The 25,449-nt window shown below is 35.9% G+C and overlaps 1 protein-coding gene across 4 annotated transcripts in view; it reads right to left on the reverse strand.

The window, feature by feature from the left end:
* Positions 1-25,449, reverse strand: part of LOC137236957 (protein anoxia up-regulated-like) — a 1,647,042-nt gene that overhangs the window by 1,474,191 nt on the left and 147,402 nt on the right. Inside the window, exon 2 of one of the 4 annotated variants that reach the window (XM_067760043.1) lies at positions 22,068-22,203. The exons of the other annotated variants lie outside the window; for them this stretch is intronic. Coding sequence (XP_067616144.1) covers positions 22,068-22,133 — 66 coding nt within the window. The 5' untranslated portion in view covers positions 22,134-22,203. The remainder of the gene's footprint in view (positions 1-22,067; positions 22,204-25,449) is intronic. 4 annotated transcript variants of the gene reach the window in all.

The raw sequence follows: 25,449 nt of genomic DNA on the forward strand, positions 1-25,449 counted from the left end.
TGACTCTGGAATTTATTTGTACGATATGGGTATCAAATGAAAGGTGTTAATAAGTATTTTAAAAGGGAGTGGGCCTTAGTTCTATAGGTGGACGCATTTTCGGGATATCGTTATAAAGGTGGACCATGCGTTTGTACAATAAGGGTATCAAACGAAAGGTGTTAATGAGTGTTTTAAAAGGGAGTGGGCCTTAGTTCTATGGGTTGACGCCTTTTCGAGATATTGCCATAAAGGTGGACCAGGGGTGACTCTAGAATTTGTTTGTACGATATGGGTATCAAATGAAAGGTGTTAATGAGTATTTTAAAAGGGAGTGGGCCTTAGTTCTATAGGTGAACGCCTTTTCGGGATATCGTTATAAAGGTGGACCAGGGGTGACTCTAGAATTAGTTTGTACGATATGGGTACCAAATAAAAGGTGTTAATGAGTATTTTAAAAGGGAGTGGGCCTTAGTTCTATGGGTGGACGCCTTTTCGAGATATTGCCATAAAGGTGGACCAGGGGTGACTCTAGAATTAATTTGTACGATATGGGTATCAAATAAAAGGTGTTAATGAGTATTTTAAAAGTGGGTGCGCCTTAGTTCTATGGGTGGACGCCTTTTCGAGATATCGCCATAAAGGTGGACCAGGGATGACTCTAGAATGCGTTTGTACAATATGGGTATCAAACGAAAGATGTTAATGAGTATTTTAAAAGGGAGTGGGCCTTAGTTCTATAGGTGGACGCCTTTTCGAGATATCGCCATAAAAGTGGACCAGGGGTGACTCTAGAATTAATTTGGACGATATGGGTATCAAATGAAAGGTGTTAATGAGTATTTTAAAAGTGGGTGGGCCTTAGTTCTATGGGTGGACGCCTTTTCGAGATATCGCCATAAAGGTGGACCAGGGATGACTCTAGAATTTGTTTGTATGCTATGGGTATCAAATGAAAGGTCTTAATGAGTATTTTAAAAGGGAGTGGGCGTAAGTTCTATAGGAGGACGCCTTTTCGAGATCGCCATAAAGGTGGACCAGGGGTGACTTTAGAATTTTTTTACGATATGGGTATCAAATGAAAGGTGTTAACGAGTATTTTAAAAGGGAGTGGGCCTTAATTCTATAGGTGCACGCCTTTTCGGGATATCGTTATAAAGGTGGACTAGGGTTAACTCTAGAATGCGTTTGTACATTATGGGTATCAAACGGAAGGTGATAATGAGTATTTTAAAAGGGAGTGGGCCTTAGTTCTATAGGTGGACGCCTTTTCGATATATCGCCATAAAGGTGGACCAGAGGTGTCTCTATAATGTGTTTGTACAATATGGGTATTAATAAGAATTTTAAAAGGGAGTGGTGGTAGTTGTATATGTGAAGGCGTTTTCGAGATATCGACCAAAATGTGGACCAGGGTGACCCAGAACATCATCTTTCGGGTACCGTTAATTTATTTATATATGTCATACCACGAACAGTATTCCTGCCATGATTCCAAGGGCTTTTGATTTCGCCCTGCAGAACTTTTTCATTTTCTTTTACTTAATATGGTAGGTGTCACACCTATTTTACAAAGTTTTTTTCTAAAGTTTTATTTTGCGTCAATAAACCAATCCAATTACCATGTTTCAACCCTTTTTTCGTATTTGGTATAGAATTATGGCACTTTTTCCATTTTTCGTAATTTTCGATATCGAAAAAGTGGGCGTGGTCATAGTCAGATTTCGGCCATTTTTTATGCCAATTGAAAGTGAGTTCAGATAATTATGTGAACTGAGTTTAGTAAATATATATCGATTTTTGCTCAAGTTATCGTGTTAATGGCCGAGCGGAAGGACAGACGGTCGACTGTGTATAAAAACTGGGCGTGGCTTCAACCGAATTCGCCCTTATTCACAGAAAACAGTTATCGTCCTAGAATCTAAGCCGCTACCAAATTTCACAAGGATTGGTAAATTTTTGTTCGACTTATGGCATTAAATGTATCCTAGACAAATCAAATGAAAAAGGGCGGAGCCACGCCCATTTTGAAATTTTCTTTTATTTTTGTATTTTGTTGCACCATATCATTACTGGAGTTGAATGTTGATATAATTTACTTATATACTGAAAAGATATTAAATTTTTTGTAAAAATTTCACTTTAAAAAAAATTTAAATTTTTTTTAGAACGCCCACGCCCTCCGATTTTGCTAATTTTTGTTATGCATGCATATAGTAATAGGGGTAACGTTCCTGCCAAATTTCATCATGATATCTTCAACGACTACCAAATTACAGCTTGCAAAACTTCTAAATTACCTTCTTCTAAAAGTGGGCGGTGCCACGCCCATTGTCCAAAATTTTATTTATTTTCTATTCTGCGTCATAAGTTCAACGCACCTACCAAGTTCCATCGCTTTATCCCTCTTTGGTAATGACATATCGCAATTTTTCGATTTTTCGAAATTTTCGATATCGAAAAAATGGCCGTGGTTATAGTCCGATATCGTTCATTTTAAATAGCGATCTGAGGATCTACATACCAAATTTCGTCAAGATATCTCAAAATTTTCTCAAGTTATCGTGTTAACGGAGAGACGGACGGACGGACGGACGGACATGGCTTAATCAAATTTTTTTTCGATACTGATGATTTTGATATATGGAAGTCTATATCTATCTCGATTCCTTTATACCTGTACAACCAACCGTTATCCAATCAAAGGTAATATACTCTGTGAGCTCTGCTCAACTGAGTATAAAAAGTGCTGCTTCTTGCTATATATTATATATTTGTTTACATTATGTACTTTCACAGAATAAATTACAATATAGCTATGTAAAAACTTATGCATGTATGTACATATATACACATCGTCTCGTTTATTCGTTAACTTCGTATCTACGCGACACATTTTCGGTAAAGCCATGGCGGAGTCATACAAGGTGGCAGCATGGTGACATACCTACAAACATAAATAAAAATTCCATGTACTTTGTTTTTGTAAATTCGATGGACAAATGTCAAAATCGTACTGCGCCGGAAGTTACGTATCAAATCAAATAAAGAAAGTTTATATTCAGCTGTCGCATGCTGCCTCTTTGTATCGTTCCGCTATGGGTAAAGCGAAGAAAACCAATTGTTAAATTTCACCACAGACATTGGTGAGTTTTTCCGTGATGACAGCCTTACCACTTTGGCCAAAATAGCGAATAAAAGAACTGGTAACGATTTTCGGTTACATAATGTTATGGGTACTCTTTTATCGGCAACGCTCAGAATTGGCCCGTTAGTTGAATAATTATTGGCGCCACTTCACACGTATTATTAATCTCTTTCGCCTTTATTCGGCTTTAGCTGTCGCTGAACAAGCAGAGTAGCAACATCGGGTGAGGCTATCGTTTATTTACGCATTTGCGAAAAGATATTTTGCAAACAAACGCTCATACGCAAAATGTTTTCATGGTTTAATATTAGCAATTTATTTTGTTTAAATTTTTCCTTAAACTCAAGCAATAAAGTAGTATTTATATGGCATATTTACGAATTACATTTTGTGTGTTAACAAACATGCGTACGTACGTCTTACTTCATTGATTTTTCATCAACAACTAAACGAACACCAATAAGATGATTTTAGTTTTACTCACACAGCCACAGTTTGAATTTTGGTTATCCCTGGTGTATACACAACTTCGTGCTGTCTTACAAATGCTCTATTTTCAGGGATGATAAATGGATTTTTTCATTTTGTACCAAACGAGGAAAAAAAAATTACCAAAAGTTTTCGGATGTGAATTTGAACCAAACTGGAGCTATATTCGGCTTCTTTATCCAAAAAACATTTTTAGTCAAGAAACATCCTAACAAATATTAAAGGTAGTATAACAGGGAAATATGATTTATGAAGAAATAATTTCCCAGTAAAAATAATAAAAGAAGTTTATCAATTGAAGCATATAATTATAAAAAAACATTTCTTTATTGAGTACCAGTAGGGATCATAAAATTAATATTAAAAAAAATCACAGCTGCAGTCAATGCAAAAACATTTCATAAAAACATTTTAGGTACAAAAGATTCAGATTCAGGTATAAAAGTTGACAAATTGTCGCCTACATCTATATTAATAACTCACGTTTCAATTACTACGTTAACAGTTCTTCTTCTTTGCGTTCTTTAAATAAATCAGTTGACAAAACGCTTTTTTCGTATCTATATTATGACAACTCTTATTAGTTGATTTTATCAAGTCTTTAGTTTTTATTAAATTCGAAACCGTGTTTGTTTGATTTATATTCCTACAGTTAGTTTTAATTAAATTTTGTATAGAAAATATCCTTTCTACGTTTGTGAATGAATGTGGAATCGACAATATGCCTATAAATATCGGAAAATATTTGCGCATTTAATTTATTTTTAACTTGTCTTAATTCTTCCCAAAAGCTGAATATATTTACATTCTTGAATTTTTTAAGGCCCCCATGCCCTGCTAAAGCTCTAAATTCAGCAGGGGCCGAAACTGTTATTCCTTTTATATTATAATTCCTTGCAAAATCAATTTTGGACTTTTAATATATTTGGATCAAGATCATAATCATTTTCGGATTTTTATTACCTGAGTCCGATAGAACTAGTTAAACTCGGACTTTTAAAAATAAAAGTCCGGAAATAAAATTTAAATCGGGACTTTTATTTTTTAAGGCCAAAATAAAATTCCAGCTTGATAACAAAGAAACGGCTTATGTGGAATAAATTCTTTTTTAATCCGGATAAGCCGTTTCTTTGTTATCAAGCCGGACTTTTATTTTTAAAAGTCCGAGTTTAACTAGTTCTATCGGACTCAAAAAAAAAAAATATACAGATTTTACTTTTATATGTGGACTTTTATAGAAAAAGTTGGAAAAATAAAAAGGATGCATGATTCGACATGATATTGCTATAAGGATACCTGCGAACTCAAATATTTTCACCCAGGGTAATTTTTTGACCAGGACATTTTCGACTTCGAAGAAAACAAAAATAATTATTATTTTCCGTCCCTGAAATTCAGAATTAATGTTCCCTGTTTTATCAAATGCAGATTTCGGAAACAAGTCCATAACTAAAGGCACAATACTATTTGTTTTACCGCTTAAAATACTTTCTGGTGAAAGCAGAAACAAAGTTCTATCTTTCAAATTTACATTCTTTAATAAAGTACTACAATAATGTATATATAATTGTTTAGCACAGCTCTTAAATATGTGTACGTCATCTTTTTCGAAAAGGTTGTTTGATATAGAATAATATCCACATCAAAACCGCAGTAAACTTCATCTGGGGTTAAGTGATTTTCGTCTGAATCAATATTTAACATCCAAATAGGGTTGAGTCTAAGTAAGATTTTTTATAAAATTTTTAATTTGGAAATAAGTAAATGTATGCGAATATCTTCAGACTGCAGTACTATATTCACATTATTTATTTCATTTAAAATATAGGAAAGAAATGTAATATATACTTTATTAATAGGACTTTGAAAATTTTTAGATATAAGATTAATATTTTGATTACTGCTTTTATTTTCAAATACGTAAGGAAAGCTACCTTGTGGGGCGTACTTTAGTATAACACGCATTTCTGTACCGAAATGTTTTTGAAAACTCTGAAAGTCTGCCCTCCTAAGGGGGTTGGTACAAAAATGATAGTTTACGTCTTTTAAAAATTTATCCATTTTGTTGGGAAATACATCACAATCAGCCATTGAAGTTAAATTTAAAATGTGACAAACAAATCCATTAACATGCAGATTTGGAAAAACTTGCTTGCACTCCGCTTTTTACTCCCATCAAAACCGAGGAATTGTCGGCAGTGAAACCAATAATTTTTGCAAATGGTATTGAATGGTCTTTCAAATATTTAATAGTGGCTTTAAAAATACTCCACGTGCTCTATCGGGCAAAGGTATCAAATCTAAAAATCCATCAATGCCCTTTTTGTCAAAAATTTGAATCGCAACTGCCAAATTTTTTGATATACATACATACGTCAGGCGTTTCATTTATTACACTGGATCACAAATTCCAACTTTTTTCTGCACCAGAGACGCCATTATGAAACTCCTATGTAAAATCACCTGTTATGTTTAAATCAAGGTTATTTTTAATTCTATGGTAACGTTTTTGAGATATTTATGAATTACCGTTATTTCCAAAAAAAAATTGGGTCCACTTAATCAAATATATCTCAAAAACGAATTGAGCAATTCCAAAACGGTTTAAATTTTTTAAAAGGTAATAAAATTTGCTATAAACTGCACATACAACACTTTTTGCGTGGCCCTGCAGATTCAAAGTTAACGAACCATCATTACGGCTTTTTAAAATTTTTTTTTGTAAACATATAAAAAAATTTATACTTTGCGAGGAAGGATCTCGAAAACTTTTTATTTTTTTGCAGATTTTTTCTTTTCTCTTTAAGTTCTGTTCTATTACAAAAAAAAAATAAGCTTTCATTCAACAAAATCGATGGACTAATACAAAATTTATAAGCATTCAAGTAAATATATCCATTTAATACTTAATTACCTTACTGGTACATATGTGTTAGTATTCGTATATCAGTTAGTTAGCAGGTAGATTTTCGAAGGGTTATTAGATACAAAAAACTGTTATTGTCGTTTTCTCAAACCCAAGCAAGGGCATATTTTTAAGGCAGGTAGTGTTTCCTTTGTAGAACTAGGCATCCGTTTTGTCTAGGTAGGCTTGAATTTTTACTTGATCTCAGTATAAATAATAGTACATGCGCCTTGTTTCTTCATAATATCTGCAAGGCTCGCCGCATACTGTTCTGCTTATAATTGCAGTTTATAAATCGTCACTTACTTAAAAATATAATATGAATAAAAGGGCGCGAAAGTTTGAGTGTACAAATGGTCCAGATATGTCCTGTTTCATCTGCGGTCAATTTATCATTAAAAGGATGCGACGTGTGTTTTCAAATCCTTTGAAAGGTACATACTATAAGTATTTTGGAATTGAGCCTAAAGCAATGAAAAACCATGGACACGGAATACTGTGTCCACCACATGTCGAGTCGAATTGATTTTATCGGAAACCGGAACAAAAGGGTGCGTTGTAAAAATTAGGAATTTTGTAGCATTATGCGTTATGCCCATCTATGCAATACATTTGCGGCATAATTCATTATGAACTTCTTTGCCAATGCATGTTTTATGAACCTGCCACACGCAGTCATAGCGCAGTCATATTACAATATTATTCTACATAAATTATATTGACCCGACACAGCGGGAAGTCAACATCAATTGAATGCCGAATACGAAACCCATGCCATTTCACACCTTCATAGTTTCGCTCAGTTAGTCACGCCGGTCAAAGCACGTGCCGATCGGAATAACTAATTGTCAGTGTTACTTTGTCAATGTGAATCACCTAGATATTCACACACAATTATTTTATATTGTTTACATAAATAGATCAAAGAAGCAATCTGCTGACTTTGCATACAATTATTACAAATGTACATATTTTTAATTTTTTTAGTGTTAGAATAATTATGTATGTGTATGTTAAGAAATTATGTATAAAAGAGAAAGAATTTCTTCAATAAATTTATCATCCGACTTCCAAAGTAAAATATTCTTTTATTTAATATTAACTTTTCAATTTGCTCCCCTTTAATGCATAGCTTACTAATTTCTGAAACTATCTATTTAGGCGACATATGAAATTTATTACACAAATAAAGTGGAGGGAAACAACTTGCCATTCAAGGGTCAGAATTAAATTTCACTTTAGTTCCGGCTCCAGTTTCATTGTCAACAGCAGTATCTGGTTACGCGGCATCATGTTGTACTCGATTTGAAACGGAAAACGAAAGAAACTCTTTGTCAAAAGCACAACTAAATGATTGGATAAGGGATTTGGAATTTTCAAAGGAAAAGGCCGAACTACACGCCTCTCGTATGCAACAATTTAAATTTGATTCATCCGATGTTAAGGTAACATATTATAGAACTCGTCACGAACAATTTTCCCAGTACTATACGAAGGAGGACAGTGTTTATTACTGCAAAGACATTGCTGGTCTATTCAAACAGTTTGGTGAACCATATGATTCAAAAGAGTGGCGATTGTTCATAGATGGCAATAAATTAAGTTTAGAGGCCGTATTATTGCATATTGGCAACAAATAGCCATCTATCCCGATCGCGCATGCAGTAAATACGAAGGAAACGTATGAGATAAAATTTTGCTCAAATTAATCAAATACGAAAAACATGATTGCAAAATATGTGCCAATGTTAAAATCGTTGGAATGCTATGTGGTCTCCAAAGTGGATACACAAAATACTGTTGCTTTCTATGCAAATGGGATAGCCGAGCTCGTCAAGACCACTACATCATAAAGGATTGGCCAGAACGAATCGATTTTCAAGTTGGAGTGGATAACATAAAATACTCCCCATTTATAAAGAAGGAAAAAATAATTCTACCTCCGCTCAACATCAAGCTCGGCCTTATCAAAAACTTTGTCATGACTTTGGCCAAAGAAGGCGAAGCTTTTCATCATTTCAAGACAATATTTCCAGAGATTTCAGAAGCAAAAATAAAGGAAGGGATTTTTGTGGGACCGCAAATAAGGAAAATGATGGCCAATAACCATTTCAAAGAACTATTGTGACCAGTGGAGGCAGCAGCGTGGGATTCTTTTGAAAAGGTCGTTACTTCTTTTTTAGGCAAACACAACAGTCTAACTACGAGATGATAGTGAACGACCTAATCAAAAACTATGCAGAAATGGGTAAATAAAAAAACTTATTTAAAACCGTTTTCTCCATTAACTTTAAAACCTATCTGCTCGATAAACAAAAAATTTATATGAAAATTTTTAAATTTACATGAAAATATATATCCCTGAATTCATCGTCCAGTTCCGAACAAACAAGAACGAGAAAAATATACACACAAAATTTGTTCTGAATTGAAAGATAAAGCCTAAGAAAATGATATACTAATGTGTCACTTACGTATTTATCTAATTTACTTTTTTATTTTATTTCAGGAGTAAATATGTCTTCAAAAATTCATTTTCTACACTCCCATTTAAATTTTTTTTCCCGCAAAATATTGGCGGCGAAAGTTACGAGCATGACGAAAGGCTTCACCAGCAAATGAAAATGATTGAAAGTAGATAGCAAGGATTCTGGGATGTCGCTATGATGGGCGCCTGCTGTTGGTTTCCCATAAGAGAGACCGATCCTAATCTAAATAAGCGTCAAAACATGACACATAACTTTTTCAATTATAAAATAAGATCATAAAGTTAAGACAGAATCATATGTACATATGCTATTATTTGTAGGGTACTTCAGTTTTACTTGCGGCCACCGTGGTGTGATGGTAGCGTGCTCCGCCTACCACACCGTATGCCCTGGGTTCGCACCACGGGCAAAGCAACATCAAAATTTTAGAAATAAGGTTTTTAAATTAGAATACAATTTTTCTAAGCGGGGTCGCCCCTCGACAGTGTTTGGCAAGCGCTCCGGGTGTATTTCTGCCATGAAAAGCTCTCAGTGAAAACTCATCTGCCTTGCAGATGCCGTTCGGAGTCGGCATAAAACATGTAGGTCCCGTCCGGCCAATTTGTAGGGAAAATCAAGAGGAGCACGACGCAAATTGGAAGAGAAGCTCGGCCTTAGATCTCTTCGGAGGTTATCGCGCCTTACATTTATTTTTTTTTTACTTAAGTTTTACTATATGGATATATTTATTTGAATGCTTATAACTTTTGTATTAGTTTATCGATTTTGTTGAATGAAAGCTTGTTTTTTTGTAATAAAAAGAGCTTAGAGAGAAAACAAAACATCTGCAAAAAAATAAAATGTTTTCGAGATCCTTCCTCACAAAGTACACATTTTTTTATATTTTTACAAAAAAAAAATTGAAAAAATCCGTAATGATTGTTCATTATATTTGAATGTGCAGCGCCTAGCAAAAAGTGTTGTATGCACAGTTTATGCCTTTTAAAGGCTTCAAACCGTTTTGGAATTGTTCGATTCGTTCTTGAGATATATATGATTAAGTGGACCAAATTTTTTATTTTTTTGAAATAACGGTAATTCGTAAATATCTCAAAAACGTTACCATAGAATTAAAAATAACCTTGATTTTCAGAATCAGGGAGTGATTTTACATAGGAATTTCATAATGAGGTGTCTGGTGCTTTTTGGCTGTAAACCAGTGTACATATGTACATATGATTCAGAGTAATAATTCGTCTGACAAAATGCAATTATGGATTTATGATTTTCTAGCCCTGTTATTTGAGTTGTTATTTTCTGTGCTTTAATTCTATTGATGCAAAATTTGTTCACAATTTTAGAATCAATTTTTCATAAGCATATTTAAATGATCCGTAATTGCAAATTGTGCTCGGCAACAAAACAACTTAATTATAAATTTTCTTCGAAAAATTTAAAATTTCTTTGTACATTCAGAGCTGCTTTGCAAATGACTTGAAGTTTAGTGCTGTATTTTACAAAAATGTACCAAATATGTCAGTGTAGTACCAACGTACTTTCGGGAAGCGAAATATACCAAAAAAGTACAAATGTACCATGATTATTATCACTATCTCTTTTTAAGCATTTAACGAAGCAATAGCTTTCGAGGGCACCTCGTCGCCATAGAGTATAGGTGGGCAAATTGAAACGTTAGGGTGTATTGGTAAACGGGAGAGTAATTGCGCTACAGTTGTGTAAAAACGGAAATGTGTTTAGGACTTATCTTGAATTTTTATCGTCTTTTCATCTTATACGTTTGTAAATTTTTATAAGTTATATAGTTGTTTTTATTAAATTATTATGCTTTATTGTAACAGAAAATCTGAAAAGAATTAAACATATCGGCTGATATTACAGTTATTTCCCTCCTGCCAAAGATTTCATCAAATGTCTTTGTATATTTAAATTAGAAATTATATTCTCCCGAGCTGAGAATCGAACTAGAGTCATCAAATTTCGAATCCCGAGCGCCGTCGTAGCCTAATTGTAGGCGGAATGGAAATAACTGTAATGTCAGCCGGTATGTTTATTTTTTTTAGATTTTCTGCATAATAATTTAATAAAAACAAAATCTTCAAATATTAAGGACTGATTATGATATGAGATAATTGATATAACCGAGTTCTGGAGAAATTCAGTTTGAAAATAAGATTTTTATTTAAATTAAAATGAACTAGTTTGGCTTACTCTAAGGTTTTGATATCATATCAGAAAAAATGTGTTCACAAAAGAAAGTTGAAGGAAAAAATGATAAAGCTTGAATGAAATTTTTTTGAGCTGAGGATAAAATGAGCTATCTAAATTCCTCCTGAACTCGGTAATATCATTTTTATCAATAAATGGTATTACACTCCTAAGAATTATTATTTCTGATTGTATTTCAAACCCACATTGGCTTATGTCACATTTTAAAGGATTTTCAAATATGTCAATGAAATGTTGTATTTTTCGGAAGTCTTCAAAAAATTCCAATAATTCAGCGTGCCTATTTTTTACTGAAACATTAGTATTTTTGACTAAAGCACAGGTTTGAGAAAAACTTGAATAATCCCCAGATTTTACTTCAGACAACAGAAAAAACAGAAAAGTTTGAAACTGAAGGGCTTCATTAAATAAAGTTGGTAAAGTTTTTCCTTTGCTTGTAATTTCAAATAAAGCTCATTTAAATAATTACTTATATCAGAAAGAAATTCCAAAGGAAAAATAAATTCTTTATCCTGTAAAGCCTGTATAAAGTCATTTGTTCCAGCCAATTTATCCTATTTTAAAAACTGTATCACTTCATTCCTTAGAGCAAATAATCTCTTTATACAATCACCGCGGCTTAACCACCGTACTTCGGTGAATATTTTAAGGCCATTATATTTAGCCTTTGTACTTTTTAAAAACTCCTTTAATTTCCGGTGGGTAAGTGAATGATGCCCTTCTCTCATTGTGTTAATAATTTGCTCTGCAGTTTTCATATAGGGAAGAGTGCTCAAAAATTTGGAAGCAAGAGATAGCTGGTTTATTATGCAATGAACAGAATTAAGCTTAATATTATGCTTTTCCAACTGCCCTACGAAATCTTACGTTTTACCAATCATTACGTTGGACCCATCTGTATATACGCCAGCAAACATGCTAGTGTCCACCTCAGAAATTAATTTTTGGCAAATTTGTCAAATATCAACTTAACAGTTACATTTCCATGAAAGGTTTCTAATGAAAACATTGATTCGTAAAATTTCGTAGTTGGAATCGACACAACGAACACAAATTACCATTGGACATAAGTCGTTTATATCAGTGCTTCCATCCAAGCATATGGAAAAAAAATGTGCAGTCATGAACTCTTTTTTTTATTGCTATCTCAATAGATGTGCCTATTTGGTCTACATTTCTGGATGATAGAGGCATTTTTTCAAAGAAAATTTTAAGTGGGCTGCTAAGTTTTTGTAACACTTTTACAAACAGTTCTTTGATAAAAATTCCGTCTACAAAAGGTTTTCCCTGCCTAACAATGCTTAAACTAATTATGTTTGTCAGATCCTTTTTAATCCAGTTTCTGCATTTCTATAATTTTTCTGGCCTTCTTTTTCAACTTGGGAAATCCACACCTTAAACCTTTCCAAAAGTGCAATTTTTTTCCAAAAAAATATCTTCTCTTTCTACACCTTTATATTTATCAAAATCTTTATGAAAATAATTATAATGTCTTCTAAAATTATATTGCCTGATCCCCTTTATAGGAACGCAACACAAGAGACATTTTGCGTTACCAAAGGCATCTGAAATCAAAAAAAGTTTTTGTCATTCATTTTTAATCGCCAACAAACTGCACACAACTAAGCGACTGTCTTCTCACCTCGGTGCTGGCTGTGAAACGACTGATATCAAAATTATGTTTTTACGCCACTGTGGCACAATTACTTTTTGGCTCTGAAATGAAGAGCGTAAGAATGTGTGCGATGAGTATACTGCCCATGTAAGTCAGCCTCTCCCATCTATGGCCATAGAGCAGGCATTAGCAAAGTCAAAATGCAAATGGGTTAGTGAGAGCGCAGTAATCGCGCACATCACTTGATGCATCGGTTTGCGTAGTTCTTTCCATTGTGAATGATAACTAAGTGTGATATCTTATCTGTCAACTGCCTGACAGGATGTTCAATATGGCTACTTTTTATGCGGCGCCTATCTTCAGCGGGTGATAGAAAGAGATACAGAATGAGACAGCGATAGTCAATTACAAATCAGGTGATCCAATCACTTTGGAATTTTGACGTCTATGCAGAAGATATCACACTTAGTTATTATTCACAATGGTTCTTTCGCTTCATTGTAAATCTTACCAAGTGGCGCAACTAACAGCTGATCGGTGAAATCAACTCAGTTTCAAAAAAAAAACTTTAAATTATTTAGCTATAATTTTAAATTGAGATAATCCTTACGAATTTATGTATATAGAATATATAAGACGTTTTTGTTGTTATTAAAACAATATTTTTATTTATATTAAAGCTTTTATCATTTTTTTTTGTAACTTTGAAAAAACTCCGAACACCATTCCTTCATTATATGTCATTCGACTCCATATTTCACTGCCTTCCACTCTATTCGCAACATAACATCAATTAAATCTGCCAAACTATATAGTAAACAATGATTCGCTTATTAGCAAGCAACAAGCAAAGATCGCTTCTTATTATATTTGTAATGCGCATAATTGCAAGCAAAAGGTTTATGCAATTAAATACATTGTATTTGCGCAAAAGGGTTGGTCAACATTAAATATTTTTCGCTTGGGCGCCTTGAAAAAACTAAGAAACGATTTTTGCTTGTTGATTGCTAATAACATTCCTCAACATAGCGAGCGACGAACACAATCGACCTTACTGCGCCGAATCAAAGATGACTTGACATGAAACATTTGTTTACGCTCTCATTTTGTTCGGGTGTCAGACAAAAATGTGCCAGCTTAAAAAGATAAAAATATTTGCTTTAGTGTAAATATTATTAGTTCGAAGGCGTAGGGTAAATATTATTTCTCATTCAAAAGTTATCACTAAAAACAGGTTTTGTAATTATGAAGTCCCGATGCAACCAGTCCAATTTGATCACAGAAGCTGGAACGTCAGACATATAAGATAAGTCCTATCCACTAAATGATGTTAACTATTATATCATAGGTCCGATTTACTCAAATTTTAAAATAATATTTGGTTTTCACTGTGAGTTAAATGCGTTACAATATTTGACTAATTAATTTAATCAAAATGTAAATTTTACTTATTTAAATTTTTTCATATTTAACCCTAACTAGTCGTATTACTGTAAAATAAGTTTAAAGAAATTAATAGTTTTCGACTATCATTTTATGAAATGATTGAAACTATAAAATCGCCGAAATGTATATAAAAAATCCCATATTCAGATCTATTCATTTTTGTTTGGAGTGGCATCATTGACAAAAATGTTCATTTTGACAGCGCTCTCTCGAAACAAAGAGTTGCAAACCTATTCATCTATGGCCAAATGCTCAGCGACAACTAAACTAAAGAGAATAAGAATACGTGTGAATTGAGTCTGCACAATTGTGCCATTATTTGCCGATGTCTGCCATAGAGTTACAAGGTCTCCTATTTAACGTATGTGCTATGATTTTAAACTCTTCTCGTTTGATTTGTTGTTGTTGCTCATACAAAATTTTAGCAAAATACAATTCAGCAGCCTATGTATGTTCGGCGTGCTAAGTTGTTGTCAAACAAGTTATTTATTTTTGTTTGTTTAAAGGTGTTTTCAATTTATACTTAATATCTAAGAATTCAGGAGCATAACACCGGCTTATAATAATTGAATATTCAATTATTGTTTAAGGGAAACCGAAAAGAAACGAACGTTTGCTGGTATATTGCGATGGTACCATTTTGAAAACCGCCACGTAATTATCATCAGGCAATGTCGTAATGTTATGAAAGGTTTCACCGAGTTTAGAACCACGAATTACACGGTGAAATTGCAGTAGCCTTAACTAGGCTATGCTGATTGTATATGTTTTCTTGATTATTTCAGTTTATTTAGTTTTTACACTAACAACACAATTCAGACATTCTGTCTCTATATTGATTTGTGTGTTATGTAGATTTGGTTATGTAAATTTCCTTTTTTCATTGCGAAAAAGATTTTTTTTTGTCGACTCGGCCTCAGTTTTACATATTTACGTTTGTTTCTTTAATGGTGTGTTCAGTTTATACTTAGGTCAGGTTGAACTGACCAGTCCATGAGGACCTCACATAGACTGAATGAGTCCGTAGTGTTACCAGAAGTTTGTTTTAACGACCAAACTGATAAACCATATCAAAAACCGGGACCTATGGTATAAAATAACTCCGTCCTCTTTTCAAATACTAGAAGCTTTGTAGGACTTAAGCCACTTGCTGCTTCTTGATCTGACAACTGTATCAGTCCTAATAGCTGGAGTCATAGGCTGGCAAGCGCAGGGCATGAGCACAAAACGTGCTCCATCGTTTCCTCCTCCACCCGCACTTCCTATATCTGCTATCACACTGATCAGGCCTAATTTAAAGGCATATTACGCCAGAAGGCAGCGTCTAGTCAGAATACCCGTCATGAGTCTACAGTCCTCTCTTTTTAATGATAGAAGCAACTTTGTTAGTCTAAGGTTGTAAGACCTACACATAATCTTCGACACTTTACAGCCCCGCGCTTGAACCCGCGCCTTTTCCGCTTTGTCGATCATGTGCACCTCTCACGTTCTCTTAATCTCGCCCAATCTAATTGGAACGTCTACGGAACAAGCTTCAAGGGATGCGCCCTTTTTCGCTAGTTCATCTGCTTTTTCATTCCCATCTATTCCCATATGCCCTGGTACCAGGGCCGTAGAGTGAAAATCAGGGCCCGGGACTAAACAATTTACGGGCCCCCTATAAAAATCCACTAAAACATTTGATTAATTTGAATTATTGATGTCTTATTCATGAATCATTATTGATGGATTCCATAAAAATAAAAATTTTGTCACATCAATTACATAAATGATTTTTGGACTAAGAGCTGAAAATAAAGTTAACACTTTTTTCACTGCAAATTTTTATAATAATATCAAAATTTAACTGTCTTGCCAAAACGGATTCAACACAAAACGTGGCAAGTCCTGAAACTCGCTCTAGAGATGAACACGATTTGTGAAAGTTTTTGTGTCTTGCAAGGACGCTGAAAGAACGTTCTGCACTAGCTACAGTGACAGGTATAGAGCAAGAGATACGTAAAGCAACACCAATGTTGGGGAAAATTGTATACAGATTTTGAACATATGTAGATGGCATTTAGCAATTCCAATGGTGGCACAAATTTATCAAAATTTGCTTCGTAAATGTGTTCCAAGCGAATTATTTCGTATTCTAAGCTTTGAGAAACGTCCGAATTTATTTTACAGCGCTCGCCCCAACCGTAGTTTCATCCATGTATTCAAATTACCACAAAAAGGAAAACGTCTTGCAAATTTCACATAGCTGCAAATCGCTCAGTAATGCCAGTTATTACCGAATCAACGATCACCAAGAATGTATTGTTTTTAATATCAGACTCTGTATCATCCGTATTCATCTCATTTCCATTATCTTCAAAACGTCTTTTGGGTTTTCTCTTTCGAATGTCCGGAAACTTTGGCGAGATGTTGAATTGAACAACAACTTTTTTGCATTTGTTAAAATTGTTTCCCATTTGTTCCTGATCAACTTCAAATCACCTAATAAATCATCTAGATGTTGGACCTCAACATCTATGGTGGCGTCTTTAGCTTGTAGTACGACGTTTCTTTCATTAATGGTAGTCAGTATTTTGGACCAAATTGAGCACAGCAAGACACATTCGAACTTGTGGATGTAACATCTCCGTATGCTTGTGAAGTCAAATTTAGCTTAAGTAATGTGTTTAGTGCTTGTGCTAATCCTGGAACATGGTTTGCGAATGGTCATGATTGCCTCAATTCTAGCCGCCCACCTAGTGTCTGAAAGACTGTGAACAGAGCTCGGTAAATTTTTTTTTTTTTTTTTGAGGATGTCCCATGTTTTTGTTGGTGTTGTTGTAGTGATAAGGACACTCCCCGAAGTCCTTGTGGATTGTTATCGAGTAGATGGTCCTTTGCCGTATTTAAATCCAGTACGTTCCGGTACCAAGCCTGACCATCTGGGGAATGATTTGTTGTGACCCCATGCGACCTTCTAGGCCATTCCGTTCGTCTGAGGATATCCCATCGTTGTGGACTGCTGCTGAAAATAATAAAATATTTTTGTACAACTCTGAAGAAAGCCGTACAACATTCTGCAGCATCAACACCACATAAATTGAGACTGTGGGTTGCACAAGGCGAGTAATCAACATTAGAGTTTTTGTCGAGAATGTGACGTTGTAAGCTCCTTTCATATTGGCGCCGTTATCGTACCCTTGTGCACAACAATCTTTTAATGGGATTTCATGTTTACCTAGAGTATGGCAAATTAAGTCAGCGATTACCTGACCAGTTTTTGGGTTACAATCCACGAAAGCCAAAAACCGTTCTAGAATTGTACCATTTGTTGCTTTCAAATTGAAATGGAGGTAGCGCAAAATGAACGTAGTCTGTTCAACATGACTAGCATCAAGCGTATCATCAACGATAATAGCAAAATACTTGACTTTCTTGCGGTGATCTAATATAGTTTCCTCAAGTGTTTTTCAAAAATTTCTATAAACTCGTTCTGAATGTCTGGGGAAAGATAGTGAACTTGTAAACCTTTGTGCTACTGTTGTGAAATCCTAACTTTCTCCAAATGATCTCTACGTATCGGATCATAATGGCTTATGAGTTCTAAGACGCCCAAAAAATTTCCATTGTTTCGTTCACCAAGATATATCCTTGGCCTCTTTCACCCAAAAATAAAATAGTGTCCAAAATTCTATATAAAATTTCTTTCCACTTTTGAGTTTCAGTGATTAGCTGTTAATTGATAAGTGTATAAATTATAGCCTCCTTTTGAATTGCATTTTGTAAAGATCGGCATTGAATATAACATTTAATGTGATCTTGAGTATTTTCGTGTGCTGGCAGTTTATCGTATAGCTTCTTCCACACCTGGAATTTCGAATATCCGCCAGGACAACAAATTCTAGGTCGATTTAAAGTATTGGTGCTTAACAGACGACATGGTAGGCAATAAAAAGCATTGCTACTGGCACTCCAAACCAACCAGTCACGCTCCAATTTCTCCCATTTGGCAAGATTCTGTTTGATGACCTCCACGATTATTTCGTTGACTTCTTCAGATCGCAAACCCTCATCGTTCACGGCACCAATGTCGAAGTCGTTTAAATAATCAGGACTTTGGTACAGAGTTAGTGGTATTTTTGGAAGACTTTTTTAAGATGAACCTTCATCAGTGTCACCACGAAACTTTACGATTTCGGATTCATGTAAACATAAATTTTTGTTTGATGTTTTCATTGTCTCCTCACTGTTCGAATGCCCAGGCAAAAAATCATTATCAATAGTCGAATGGGATGCGGCGCCTGAATGGTGAACACAATTGTGCGTGCTATCAGAATAGTGTGCATTTACACAGTGACTTTAATTTACTTTAATCCATTGATTACAAATAACGGTAATTTTTATATTCCGCTCAGAAAATAACAGTTGTTTTTCGAGTTTTATATTTCGCTTGAAAAATAACCGTTAGTTTTCGAGCGAAATTAAAACGAAATGCAGATATTCGTTGATTTTGAAATTCGGCTTAAAAATTGCACATGGAACAACCAAAAACTCTCCAGAATTAAAAGAAAATTTTCTTAGTGCATCTAAATGCTGGGCCCCCTCATAAACCCCGGGCCCGGGGGGAATCCCACCCCATTCCCCCTCCCCTCTCGTCGGGCCTGCCTGGGTCAATATAGATTTATGCTTCTCCCTGTCCCGATTGTTTCCAGAGACTGATTTCACTCTAACACTCTTTTAGATGCTGTGCTATGCGACATTATTACCTTAATTGCTGCTTGGCTGTCAATATAAAAGTATACACGGTTGCAGTTTAAGCTATTGTCTTCCAGTGTTTCTACTGCTTTGGTTACGGCTAATATTTCCGCGTGGAAAACTCTACAGTAATCTTGTAGGATCTGTTTATTTCCGGTTCAGCGCAGTATATCGCAGATCATACTCCTGCGCAAGGGCTTTAAATATATATTGCTCTATTTTAAAAAGCAAGCCCTTACGGGGTATTTCGTTCTTTTGTGAAAATTGTACCTGCTCGCAACCTAAAATCGTTGCACTTTTACCATACATAAAATGATGATGTGGCAGTGTAACCCTGCTAAACTATCCGTCCGCCACAATTTATTTTTGCAATTTCACAAATTTTTAGCGGGAAAATTGAAATGGAGGCAATAATTGCTAATGAATATTTATTATTTGCGGTTTTTTTTAAATGTATATACATTATTCTGAGTCGGTATATTAACCGATATCTCGCCATCGATTTTTCGATAGGATTTGGGCTCAGGAAAAAAAGTTCCACTACGCATACCCACAAAAAAAAATTTTCGAGACTGCGAAAAAATATGGCGAAAGGGTAAATTTTTCGACCAAAACACTCCTCAAAACCCAAAAAATATTTTTTTTTTTTTTTTTGAAAAAACTGTTATCGCCAACGTTTTTACAACAGTTTTTTGAAAAAAAAAGTATTTTTTGGGTTTTGGGGAGGAGAGTTTTGGTCGAAAAATTTACCCTTTCGCCATTTTTTTCGCAGGCTCGAAAATTATGTTTTTGTGTATGCGTAGTGGAATTTTTTTTCCTGAGCCCAAAACCCTATCGAAAAATCGATTGCGCGATATCGATTAACTTTCGTCCATACAAATCAACATAGGTTAATATACATACATCTACATTTGCAATTATAAAAAAAACACCGCTTATCGAGAATTACACATAATAGTAGTGTATGGAGAAATAGTGGAGGTGCAAATCTTTTTTTTCATAGTGTATAACGCATACCAAAATGGAGTGGAGACCAGGCATGCTTAACCAAGGAACCGATATCATTTCGTTACGATAATTAACTAACGTTAAGAACGCCATATCAAAACGAAATCAAATTGTTTATGTTGATTATTAATTTCAAACTATGCTGGCAAAGCTGATTGATGGCGGAGTCATTAAAGGTGAAAGCATTAGCCAAGCTGATTGCAACTTTTCTCATGAATTTTGACAGTACGAACATTTCTCAGAGTATTTTTGACATTACCACCAACGAATTACACAAACAAATTACATGGAGTTGTGTGTATGTTCGCTCGCTGTTACCACCTTTCGGCTTCACCATGGCTATAGCATTGCCAGCACAATTCAAACATAAAGTATCACATTTTTGTTGACGTTTTTAACGTTAACGAAAGCTTTTCGTTTCGGTTAAAAACGAGATACAATTTATGTTGATAATTTCTTTATCGATAATATTTCGAAGTGTTTCAACGGAAATGGTGGAAATTTTTTGATAAACGATTAGCTTAACGTTAAGGTGCATCCCTGATGGAGACACACACTTTTTAGTTCAAATTTTATGCGCAACAATTGCATAAGTAGAGACAAAGCTATGCACTTAGCAGTCAATATAGAGTTTAAGTGCATATGTATATACATGTAAATTATGATATTTAAGCACACGGGTGTGCAAAATTTCAAATGTGAGTGTATTGGTGGGAACGAAAACAAAAGCAGCCCCGTTAGAAATTTTAAAGGAAATAAATCAGTTTGTTCGCCTCACTCTTACACATCAAGCGCGTATGCAGCCTCTCACAAATGGGGGCCAGTTTTTTTTCCAATTTTTGCCTTATACATATGTATATAGAGCCGTCTTTATACACCCAGCTGGGAAGTCTAACAGCTCCTGAAAATTCGACTATCGTTAGCTTGGTTCATTATATTAATTTGTTGTCTTCAAGACCAAGTTTGTTATTTTTGTAAATGTATATTTTACAAGTTATATTATATTAAATTATTGTACATAGAAAACCAGTAAATCAGAAAAAAAAGCTCATGACGCTTGACTTTTATCGCATCAGGCCATCATGCACTTTGGAAGTTTCTATTTACAACTCGTTTTCTACTGTTTGTTGTTTTTATTCTTTACCACCGTCAATTGAGTGCGCCGATCAGGTGCTATTATCTCATTAGACGAAGAATTTTGTTGCAGCTCATATGGTTTTTATTTAAGCGCTTGCTTTTGTTAGAATTCCAGCGTGCTTTTTCCGTAGACTGAAATTATTTAATGTTATGTTTGGTTTTACTGGTCTGTAAATAATTCATTGTTATATTAATTTGTTGTCTTCAAGACCAAGTTTGTTATTTTTGTAAAAATGTATATTTTACAAGTTATATTATATTAAATTATTATATATAGAAATCTCGTTTTCTATTGATTGCGAAGATTGTAATTCTTGGTACAAAAATCAAAAGTAATCGTATTAAGTTTGTCCTTCACTAGTTCAAAAAAATGCTCGAAGGAAGAAATTGGTACCGTAATAGGTATTCGTAGACTTTCCTATGTCCTTTTAAATGTGCCACCGATTATGTCGCATGTATTTGTTCCATTAGAAGTTGTAAAAAAATACCATTCAGCTTTTATTGCAAAATCTTCTTAATGGTAAGACAAATTATTAAATTTTTTTTATTCTTGTAGTGGGATGCTGCATCATCAGAGAAATACAATTTTTTATAGATTTTGGGGAGTGAGAAAGATAAACAGCTTCTTTATTAAGTCCAGCTTCTTCCGAGTTTAAAACAAAAACTTTTAATTATTATTATCATCTGGGTCAGATCAATAAATTACAAAAGGATGAATTGTAGTTTGACTATTGTTCCAATGATGACTTTGTATGGCATTTTGATTTAGAAATGAAAAATTTTCTGAAAAATCTCCAATTACAATTAATTTTCCTTTAAGGCTTTTAAAAATTTACGCTGTTCTTTTGCAATGAAGTTGTGAACTAATAGAACGTTTGCTCCTATACTCACCTTCTGGACAAAGGCTTCCGCTTCGTTAGTGATTGATTGAAAGAACGATCGTTGTTGGTGGTCCATTGTTGATTATTAATATTGATAATATTCTTTCTGTTGAGAGCTTCTTTTAGTCTGATACTAGAAAATACTTCTAAAAAAACACAGACGATATATATTATGTTAATATCGGCCAGAACGCATTGTTTCGGACGTAGATTCGCAAAATTGTTAAAACCTACTTTTATTTCCGGATATAAAGGTTTTAATTGCATTTGTTTATCTGCCCTTTTTTATGATAATTATTGTTTTTTTTTAATTTTTCTACAATTGAAAAATTTTTTTTTTAATTTTGGAATAGAAGATAAAAAAATTTTTAAACACCTGAAATAGCTGCGCAGATAGAAAAACAATAATTATCATAAAAATTATTGCCATACGCCTTGATATCGAGTAAACCTGTATAAACCTGGAATCCTGAAACAGAGAGGCAATCTTTTAGTCCTGGTATAACACGAGTTATTTCTTCGAAAAGATAAATATTAACGATTTTTTCAACATACTTATTCAGAAAGAAAAACTCGTGATTTTTTTCGGATGGATATTACTCGAAACCATAAAGATTTTGGATCGTTTGGTCGTATTGCCTTAAAATATTTTAAATTCATTTCTTATTTTTTCAATGTTCCAAGATTAAGGTGTAACAGAATTAGTTGCCGGATCAACTTTTTTTAAATTAAAAAAAATACCTGAGGCAACATCGCTTTTTACAAAATCGTGATCAGTGCCACGGGAAATATAGGTCTCTGAACCACCAACAAAAGTATTCTCGTATAGATTAATATTAACAAGTTCTTCATCATTGGAAAAAAAATATATATTCCAATGGCTGCTTTCCCTTGCATAGCAATAATTAGCCAGCCATGGAATTATATTATTTACCCAAGCTCGGATATTTTTCCTTGAACACTTACGCCGTCGTACCTCCGCTATGGCAGGCATCTTGTCGCGGTGCGGGGGCTTACGCCGCTCCACGAGGCGCTGAACATTCAAAAGGAGATGCTCCGGCATCCTCCGTCCGTATGTTTCGAAGTTCGTGGAGAGGTAACCAAGAACTGCTACTTTTGCCTTAACGGATACGAGTGTGGAACTGTTTTCCCATGTTAGGGACGGCACCTCTTGTCCGCCAGATGCGTCTGTTTCCCCATGTTTGGGGCGGCATCTGGTACACACAGCCCTAACGGGTCAATAAGTCGTCATATGCGTCTGTTTCCCCAGGTCAGGGGTGGCACCTGGCACACATAGCCTCAACGGCACGTATGCGTCTGTTCCCCATATCAGGGGGCACACAACGACGTCTGTTTTCCCCAGGTTAGGGGCGGTAGAGTCCGAGTCTTTTGGAAGGAGTGGTAGACTTAAAAGAAACTCCAAGGATAATGGCTAATTCGGTTCGTCAGGTATGAGTGAAAACCAAGGGAGAAAAGTTACGGTGCAGGGGGTCGGATCTTCAGTACCAGCGGTAGATGGTGGGCGAGAAGGCCATCTGGCGTCAAGATCCAGCAACTTCTCAGGCTGTGGAGCGGAACCCCAGGCTACCAGTCTCCGAATGCTGCTGGGAGAACAAGAGCTATGTCCCTGTCCGAGCACGCTCTGTGGAGCATGGCAAAAGCAGGATCTGAGTCTGATGCTGAGGGAAGCGTTAGGTCTCGGTTGAGAAGTCTAACCATAGTCAGCGCCACCGAGGATAAGCTATCATCACTGGTGAGCGACGACGATGAAATAGACTCCAAGGCTGAGAGCGTTCTGCTGAAGGACAAAGCCCAGATGTCAGGAACTGCGGAGGATAAAGGGTCAGAGTCGGAGAAGGTAAAAAGGGAGCAGAAAGCCCTGAAGGGCTACAAAAACTCTTCCTACTACTTTCGCAAGATGCAGAAGAAAGATCCTACCACTCTCACTGTGAGAGAAAAGCTCTTATTAAGAAACACAGAAAGGTAGTAGCAAAGTACAAAGCAACTAACGCTGCTAAAGCTGACGGACAGAAAGCGTCAAACGATCAGGGCAAGGACACTAACCAAGCGTCCTCGTCCGGATCGATGGGTGCACAAGGCCGGAAGGGTATTAGATCCGATGAGGGACCTGAAAAGGACTCGAAAAAGCGGAAACCTCACGCTACCTTTGACTGCCCCTCAAGTCCACAAGTAGCCATCATCGACAAAATCAACCCTGACGGGAAGATAACGCCGGGTGGCTGCTTGTAGAAGCAAGCTAATGGAGACGGCGCGGGCTGGCAGAAGGGCGTCAAGGTCGTCGGCTGCTGCAACAACTCTGTGGATTTCCTAACGAAGGGAGTTCACGGCTTGGGCGCTCTTTGGCCCGGAGAGCAGTTGGAGGTGATCCCTCGCTCCAGTTTACCACTTCGTCCGGTGGTCTCAGTATGGATTCCACCTCCAATAATGGCAACGGAGTCCATACTGACCCTACTGGGAGAGCAGAATAAAGAGCTGAAGGCAGACCAATGGCAGGGGGTCTCGATGACCCCTTCCAAGACAAGGGCGGGCAGCTACCAACTGATCACAATCGATCAAACACCGCTGCAAGCCATAAAGAGGCTCAACGGGGTCGTTAGATTTGGGCGGGGCTCACTTAAGGTCTTTGTGCCTGTTGACAGGCCAGATGCCACAAAGGGAGAAGCTCGCGGTGGTGTAGACTAATTTGCACCACTCAGCTTCCGCCTCGCTCGACCTAACAAAATATATTGCAGAAAACGGAGTGGACATAGCTCTAATCCAGGAACCCTGGCTCGTTAGGGGCAGGGTTTGCGGATTAGGGCTAGACAGCTACCGTCTACTTGCACAACTAGAGGGTAAAATTAGAGCATGCATTGCAGCTAAGAAAAATATCAATCTATTTATCTCTAGACAGCATTATATCGGAGACCTCGTCACTGCAGTATGCGAACAAAAGCAGGGGCGCAAGCTGCTGCTATCGTCCGCATACTTCCCGAAACGCACAGAACCGGCCTTGTCATCGGTTGCGATGCCAACGGACATCATGCGCTATGGGGGATCAGCGACACAAACGCAAGAGATGAGTCCATTTTTGACTGCTTACTTACTACTAACCCACTCGTCTACAGTCAGGAAACTCTAGAGGTCTTGATAGAGACACACTTTCCTGCATGCACGGATACGACGGGCACGACGATGACATGAAACTGCGCATACCCTCCGGAAACCGACGTCACGGACATCGTTGACCGGGATAAAATATCATGGGCTATAAGACCATTCGAAGCCTATAAATCGGCGGGACCGGATGGTGTGATACCGGCTATGTTACAAGCCGTTTGTGGCGAACTGATACCATATCTACACGACATCTTCTCAAGATGCCTACAAGA

This window comes from Eurosta solidaginis, chromosome 1, assembly GCF_040869045.1.
Source record: "Eurosta solidaginis isolate ZX-2024a chromosome 1, ASM4086904v1, whole genome shotgun sequence".
Lineage (NCBI taxonomy): Eukaryota > Metazoa > Arthropoda > Insecta > Diptera > Tephritidae > Eurosta > Eurosta solidaginis.